Raw genomic sequence first — 8,657 nt, forward strand, 5'->3', positions numbered from 1 at the left:
CTCAGTTGGTTAAGCATCTGACTTCAGCTCAGCTCATGATCTCACGGTTCCTGAGTTCAAACCCCGCATTAGGCTCTGTACTCACAGTGCAGAGCTTGCTTCGGGTCGTCTGCCTCCCCCCCTCTGCCCCTTCCCCACTTCTCTCTCAAAATAACCACCACCAACAAAATAAATACAAATAAAAATAAATAAAACACATACTGACAATAGTTGAATAAATGATCATATAGCTACACTATGCAATACTATACAGCCATATATATCTACAAACAACAAAGTAAGTATGATTCTCAAACATAATTTTGACAACATAGACACAAAAAATTAAAGTATGATTTCATTTATATAAAGTTCAAAATAGGTAAGATGAATCTATAACACTGAGGATTGAATGTGTAGGAAATCCAACTATAAAGGAAAGCAAAGAAATGTGTATCACAAATGTCAAGACAGTGATTACCTCTAGGAGAGGAGGCAAGGGATTGTGATTTGGGGAGAGAGGCATATGGAGAGCTTCTGGGGAACTGGCAATATTCCCTCACTTCACCTGAATGATTTTAACAGGTTTTTTGTACATATATTTTTATCCATTTGCTGCATGCATTCTCTCAAGAGAAATATTTGTAAATTACTATCATGTACCTTGATGAATGAACAGAGGGATTAAAAGTGAGGATGAAAATAGATCAAAATGCTAATTGTATTAATCTATCTGGTGGATGTGTGGGTGTTCACTGACTGTAGAACCATAAAGACGCCAGATCGCTGCCGTGGAGTCTGGGAGGGTGATGCAGTGGGACAGACAGGGATAGACAGACAGGCAGGGACAGGTTACAAGGGACCTATATACTAAGTTAAAGAGCTTGGACTTTATCCTGCTGGCAACGAACAGTAAGAACTGGGCATTTATTCTTCACATCATGTGCTGGGACTGGCAGAGGAAAATATCCACCTCCACCAGAGCCTCAAAGGAAGAAGTGGCCCCTAACAGCCAAGAACAAGAGCCTGGGTGGAAGGAGTCAGCTGCCAGGCTCGCCTGCCTCCCTCCCTCAACCCCCCCCCCCCCCCCCCCCCCGCAGAGCATATGGTAGAAAAGAGGCTGTGGTATGCATCTATCACGTGTCTGCTCTGTGCTTCTCCTAGGCCACTGGGATAGAAGTGACTGTCCTTATTTTACAGACACGGCTAGTAGGTGATAGAGCAGGATGTCAATTCATTTGAAGTCATTTGAAAGAGCTCACGTCTTTTAATGACTTGCTATACTGCCTCTCCAAGACTATGGGACACATCATTCAGGGGCAAGTGAGAGAGGCTGGCAAGTCAGCAGCATAAAAGGATGGCAGAGCCGTGGGAGGAGACGAGATCATGCGGAGAGAATACCAGAACTCCCCTTAGACTAGCAACAGAAAGAAGGCATCCTGGAAAGGGTGGCTGGGGTGGGATGGGAGGCCAGCTTGGAGTGCACTGAGGAGATTAAGAAGACTTTTTAAAGAAAAATGGCTTTGAATAGGAGGGAAAAGGAGGAGGTAGATGGAATGGAGGACAGGGTAGATAACGGATCCTCTGGCTACTGCACAGTGTAACACAGTGGCTACAAAAATTCTGATGCTGGTTCAAGTCACTTTCATCCGTAACAAACTGGAAGCAGGACTATTAGATTTTAGGTGGAAAATCTAGAGCAGAATATGTCTCTTAATGGGCAGATAAGGGAATACCATAAGCAGAAGTTAAAGTGTAAATGATTTAGAATTATGTTGCTATCTATAAAACTTAACTATTGGAAACAGCTCAAATTTCCACCAATAAAAGAATGTTTTGAAACTCTGATACATTCTTACAATTCTCTGCTACTGCATGCCAGCCACTTTGTGTCTGGGTGTTTGCTACCTTTTACTTTGGTTGATATGTAAAAATTTGACTTTGCTTTCAGAGGAACTCGCAGCAATGCACTCCTAAGTAAAGTGTAAGACAGTCATTATCCTTACAAAGCAAGGGAATGGCTTTGGCATCAGACTGACTCGGTGGTAATCTTACCTTCACCATTTACTTAGTTTCCTCCTCTATAAAATGATAACAGTCCCTACCTTTATCTATTACCAAAATATAAGCCTCTCCAGATGTTAACTTATTTAATTCTCCCATCCATCACCCAAATGAGTTCAAAACCGTGGTTTGCTTGTTTTTCTAATAACGGAACTGAGGCACAGAGAGGTTAAGTGACCCGGCAGGGTCCCACAGCTGGTAAGTAGGGGAGTGTGTTGGTTCGCGATTTGAACGCCCACCACCCCCTGGCTGCAGAATCCGTGCCATCCAGCAGGTAATGAGCCCATCCCCGGACCTCGCACACGGTGAGGACTCTGCGCACGGCGGCCGCAGGACGTGCAGTATTCGAGTGGAATCCGCTTTTCCAGGAGCTCGACTTCTCAACACGGCGGGAGGCTGCGAGGGCATCCAGGGGTGGGGACCCCGCCCGGGAATCCTGCGGCGGTCGCGAGCGGAGTCCAGTTCCGCGCGTCCGCCGCACGGGGGCGCTGCCGCCCTCGCCGCCGCCCGCGCGCTCCAGGCTGTCCCCGCGGCAGGGCGCGCCGCTGCAAGATGTCCGTGCGCCGCGGCCAGCGGCCCGCGCGGCCGGTCACCTGCCTCTCCTGGCTGCTGTGCTGCAGCGCCCTGCTGTCCCCGGCCGCGGGCTACGTGATCGTGAGCTCGGTGTCTTGGGCCGTCACCAACGAAGTGGACGAGGAGCTGGACAGCGCCTCCACCGAGGAGGCGCTGCCCGCGCTGCTGGAGGACTCGGGCAGCATCTGGCAGCGCAGCTTCCCGGCCTCGGCTCACAAGGAGGACGCGCACCTGCCGCCCCCGGCTGGCGCCGCCCGCTCCAGGCCGCCCCCCGCGCCGCCCGGGATGTTCTCCTACCGGCGGGAGAGCGGCCCGAGACTGCGCCCCAGCACCGCCCGCTTCCTGGCCCACGCCAGCGCCTGGGGCTGTCTGGCCACCGTGTCCGCCCACGAGAAGGTAAGCAGCCCCGCCCGGAGCCGGCTGCAGGTGCGTGCCTGGCGGTGGCCTGGGGACCGGGAGATGCTAGCGACCGCTGGCGCGCTCGGATCCAGGTCTCACAGAAGTGCCCCGCCGGCGGGGTTGCGCTGTGGCCGGCGCGTAAATAACGGAACCAGATTGTGCTTTGGTTAACCTGGCAAAATGGGGGGCTTGGGAGGTGCTGACAGGCATCCTGCCCGGCTCATGGGGATTGAAGTGCAGTCTTGAGATGGTCAAAGAGGCGTACACATAACCAGCGCCTGACCCGAGACCTGGACAAAAGAAGCCAGAGCCGCCTTAGGCATCATAGAGTAGGCGCGTGCAGCCTCCCAGCCCACAGCACCCAATGGACCCGAACTTCCCGGTCACCTACTGACACTGGGGACTGGGAGAAAGACACCACGGGGGGTTTGGTGGAAGTTCACATTTTGAAATATGGAACTTAAGAGGTTTTCTGGAAAGGAGGCTTAGGGTGCAAAGTGTATAAATGCTGGAATGAGTTGTTTTCAGCTGCAGTTTTATCATTCGGTTCGTAAATGTTTTTACTCACCTGTTAGGTATGATTCCACCTTAAGCCAAAATGACATGGATAAATGATGAGGAAGTGACATCCCTAAGTATACACGGCCCAGAAAGCTTTTAGGGCTGGTGAGATCGATGTAAGGGTTTTATTACAGAGAGGTACTTTGAACTGTTTAATTTATGCAAAATAAATATTTTTTTAGGGAATGGATAGGTCATTGGCCAGCGGCAGGTTCTTACCTCAGGTATGGTCTCATCTGTTTGGAGACTGGCCAAGTCACCGAGTTGTCCACTTTATTTTCCCCCTGTATGGAATTAAGTGGTTGACTATGTTAGTTTTGAAGGTCCTGTTTTACTTTTTAAAAAATATTTAAATGACTTTATTCTGATTATGGCAATGATCTTAATCACATTCACAGCATCCAAATGGTTCCTCACAGTTATAAATTATGCTCCTAAGACATACCTTAGGAAGATATGAAGCTTAAATAATGAGGCTGATCTTCGTCTAAAGCACGGATTGTTCTGGGGTGTGTGGCTGGCTCAGTGGAAAGAGCGTGTGTCTCTCGATCTCAGGCTTATGAGTTTGAGCCCTGCATTGGGTGTAGAGATTACTTATATAAATAAATAAACTTAAAAAAAAATCTCTAGTTGGCACTAGAGATCTAGTGGGATCTCTAGTTGGCACTAGACTTAGTCTAGTACTAAAGATATTTTGACTTTTGACATCTTTTTTCTTAGCGTTCTTAGGAATTCCCCTTTCCAATATTGACATTTAGTCCAAATTCAGTCCATTCAGAGAGCATTTACCCTATGCATGTCATGTGTGCAAAGCATGATTCCAGGCAATTTATGACAAGCTGAAAAACAGAATCTGTAAATGAACTTATGTTCCCATTTTGGAAGACACCTTAACATTGTGTCTTCTCAAAGATGAAAGCCATCTCCTATTCCAGGTCTATACACCATTGCCATGCAGTGCTTTAAAGACAAGACAGCTCCTGAGTTCTGAGCTCAGTCACAGTAAGGAATATTCTGTAAAGGGTAAATAAAGCTCATGAAGGTTGGAATGCAGGACCCAGCAGGGCCTGGGAAAACCTAAGAAATACTTGCATACATGTCTAAGAATTTCACCTACTCCACCGAAGATCGTGAATAAAAATGAGTGTGCAATGTTTCTGTGACTTCCTTTTCTCTAAAAGGGCAAGTTGCTGACTCATATAATGAAAAATTGATTACAATTAAAAAATGGAACTAGTAAGTGAGAAAGTGGTGTAGCTATAAAAGAAACAATAGTAGAAAGTTCTCAGAGTCCAAAGACCAGGTAAGATATTAAAGTTAAGACTTAAGATCTATCCCCAAAGTTGTCAGAACTTTAAAAGAGTCAGTGAAGGCAGTTGGGGTCGCAGGGGCAAGTTGTAGCTGACTTCCATAAATTTCAGTGCCACCCCCAAATAACTTTAAATGTAACAAAGTGAGGGTGTTTTCTATGCACATGCAGCAGCTTCAAGAATAATCCCCTAGCCATCCTTCCAAACAGAATGTCCCTGCTCAGCTCCTCAATAGAGATTCCAGAGCTATCACCAGGTGAGTTGGGTCAATTGGGAACCACTGTGCCTTAATTTACTACCTGTCAGAACTATGGTGATGCCATGCCATCAACATTGCTATATTTCCTGGCTAAGCTCTCAGCTCAGGTCAATCCAAAACCCTGCATTGAAAACAAAAAATGAAATGAAATGAAATGAAATGAAATGAAATGAAATGAAATGAAATGAAATGAAATGAAATGAAAAATAAAATAAAATAAAATAAAATAAAATACCCTGCATTGAAAAAGCCTTTTTTGGTGTTTGTTAGATCCCAGGACTGCCATTTGGGAACTGCCTGCCCATCAGCGACGGCCCCTTGAACAACAGCACTGGGATTCCTTTCTTCTATGTGACACCCAAGGACCCTGCAGTGGCCGATCTGATGAAGAACCCCATGGCCTCCCTCCTGCTGCCAGAATCTGAAGGAGAGTTCTGCAGGTAGACAAAGAGTTTGGCCTTACCCATACAGGTTCTTTGTTATAAAGCAGAGGGTCTATGGGGTGGGACCTTTCTGAGTTGCATGAATTTACTGGGGCCCTGAGATGCAAAATGATGTGTTCACCAACTTGAAGTGGAAAAAGTATATGTACCTTTGGACTCAGATAAACAGAATTCCACCACTCACCAAGCTATGTGATTTGGGGCAAGCTACCTAATTTTGTGGAGCCTCAGTTTCCTCATCTGTGAAATGGGAATAATAATTTCTGCCTCATACGGTTCCTGGGAGGGTTGAGGGTCTTGTACAGTATCAGTGAGCAAACAGGAGCTCTTGTTATGATGGGAAAGGGGAAGCCGGGAGGTTGATGAAGGAAGATCGAGTAGTTTGTCTGTGGGGCACATGGAGCATAGAATCTACTTACCACCCCAAGAGTCTCCTGCTTCGCTCTCTATTTACTGTTTTTCAAATGAATTTCTAACCCACTATCCCCCACCACCAGAGATGTGTACCCAAAGACCCCATATTCTTTAATACACCCTCTCTTAAAAGTCTGAAAGATAGGGGCGCCTGGGTGGCGCAGTCGGTTGAGCGTCCGACTTCAGCCAGGTCACGATCTCGCGGTCTGTGAGTTCGAGCCCCGCGTCAGGCTCTGGGCTGATGGCTCAGAGCCTGGAGCCTGTTTCCCATTCTGTGTCTCCCTCTCTCTCTGCCCCTCCCCCGTTCATGCTCTGTCTCTCTCTGTCCCAAAAATAAATTAAAAAAAAAAAAAAAAAAAAAAGAAGTTTTAAAAGTCTGAAAGAAAAGACATTTACGTGCAAATGGAGCATTGATCCAACACCTCTGTCTGAACTCAAAATGTAGAGCTTGAAATCAGATCCTGCCTGGAGATATCTGGACCAAGTTTGTGTGGGGGCATGCAGGGAACCCCCTGGGCAGCAGCAAATGCAACAGGTGGCCTCAGGCGAGTCCCTTAACCCCCAGGACACTAAGATGTAGTGACCCTTCAGGAACTAGGATAGGATTTATCCCAATTCCAAAGTTTGATTATTTTTTATGCAAAGCGTAAAAAAAAAACATAAAGCAAACAAATTGATTAGTTCTTTCCAGAGTAGGGGGGTAGGTGGTGGTAATAATCAAAGCCACAACATGCTGTAAAATGCCCAGATAAAAGACCTTGTCACTTCCCCTTGGGACACTGACAAGGAGAGTCGGCACCAAGCTGGAGACAGTTCAGCTGACCCAGTTCCCCAGCAGGTATGGCAAGAAGCCAGGAAAAGGGATGTTTCCTCTTTCATGGAATATTCAGTATGTTCTTGGCCAGTCAAGCTTGCTTGCTGGCACTAGAAGTATGTGCCCAGGATACCTTTCTAAATGCCTGAGGAGTGCCTAGGTCAGACATCCTAAAAGTAGTCATGAGGCTGGAGAGTGTTGATCCTGCACCTGCTCTTGAAGACAGACAGCAGAACACAGAGCGGTCCACACAGCGGCTGCAGCTCGCAGGTCGTGGAAGGAATTTATTGGAAGGTTCCAGGTGGACGTCAGCAGGAGCTGAGAGCTGGCAGCCATGAGAAACCCAGCTTAGAGAGGACCTTGCCAAGGGGGACTGAGGTTCTGCCAAAGCTGGACAGGCCATCTACATGGCCTGGAATCAATCATGTGTGCAAACCATCTTCATGGCAGGTCCACACACCAGAAGTGCAAACATCTGCACAACACCCCAGGGCAGCTCGGGGCCAGAGGTGGCCACCCAGGCCCCACTGAGCCACCCCAGGGCCGAGGGCATCAGTATCTCAGCACGCTTGTCACTCTGGCCTGGAAGAGGAGGGATAAGTGCCACCAGGCTCCCCACATGATCCTCACGCGAGATTCCTTCTCAGAACTCCTCCCTCCTCGCACTGTTTAAGCTTCTGAAGCGTTAAGACACAACTTGAAGAAATAGGTACAGATCAAGGTTAGCCCCAGTGAGCACCAAAGCTAAGGTTACCAGACAGTGAGGGTTGTTATCACCCCAAGGTCCACTACTTCCAGTGAACTGCTTATGACCAGGGGTGACTCCTCTGAGTGAGCTTCCCAGTCCAAGTTCAGCATTACATTTGAGGTTTTACATCCAGAATCTTGGTAACGTTGAGCTGAGAGACTTACCAAGAAAGACAAGCAAACGTTGAAGCCCTGGGGAAACAACCCAAGCAGGAGCTCCTTGGGCCCCAGGAGCATAACAAGGCATCAGGCAGAAGTGTCCGGGGCTGGGAACCACCCCGACAAGCAAGAAGTTCAAGGGACAGCCTGGCAAGACAAGCACAAGCGGCCCCTGCTGCCTGATCCCAGGGCCCGGACGGAGGGCCGGCGACACCACAGGTCTTTGTCAAGCGCTTCCAAGTGTTTCCCTCAGAACAGGGGGATACAAAAGCACCTGTTTCTCTTGATGATGATGGCGATCATGACAACGATGATGATGAAGTTGATGAGGATGATGATGATGAATCAAAGCCACCTGATCCTTTCATCTTCAGAAGGCAGCTCTTAGGAAAATAAAAATTTCCTTCATTCTATAAAGCTGGTGAGTTGAAATTGGGAATCAAAAACTTGCATTTTCACCATCACGTTTGGTGCCTTCCGTGGGCTCGTATTCTCTGTGGCTCCTATTCTCTGTGGCTCCCCTCTGGGGAGGGGCCGGGTCTTTCCCGTCTCATCCTAAATGGGAAGACAAAGCCAGAACTGGTTCCTTCTGTGTGATGCATCCCAGGGCTCTGTGGGCCCACAGGGCCACGTTGGGGCTGAGGAGCCCTCGGCAGCTGAACAAACCAAGGTCAGGCCAGAAGGAAGCAACGTGGCCGCTGAAGCTCTGAGAGAAGGAAAAGAGGTGCCTTCCCAGCCATTCCCTGGGCATTTCAGCTACAACCTGCCTCTGTGTGAATCAGGGTTAGCCCTGGTGCCTGTGGAGTCTGGATGGGGACAGGCTGGTGAGCTCCACTTCCACGGGCAAGACACAGCTCAAGAAGCAGGGCCAAACACAATTCCTGCCTGAGGGTAAGCTGAATGCATCTGATTCTACTACAAGGGCGGGCTGAGCC

At 48.2% G+C, this 8,657-nt stretch overlaps 1 protein-coding gene across 1 annotated transcript in view; it reads left to right on the top strand.

Moving 5' to 3' along the window:
• Positions 1-2,595: 2,595 nt before the first annotated feature.
• The window catches only part of CREG2 (cellular repressor of E1A stimulated genes 2), a 33,488-nt gene continuing 27,426 nt past the window's right edge, over positions 2,596-8,657 (top strand). The window contains exons 1-2 of the mRNA XM_042930202.1: positions 2,596-3,012; positions 5,416-5,585. Of these exons, the coding sequence (XP_042786136.1) occupies positions 2,596-3,012; positions 5,416-5,585 (587 nt within the window). The remainder of the gene's footprint in view (positions 3,013-5,415; positions 5,586-8,657) is intronic.

This window comes from Panthera leo, chromosome A3 (assembly GCF_018350215.1).
Source record: "Panthera leo isolate Ple1 chromosome A3, P.leo_Ple1_pat1.1, whole genome shotgun sequence".
Lineage (NCBI taxonomy): Eukaryota > Metazoa > Chordata > Mammalia > Carnivora > Felidae > Panthera > Panthera leo.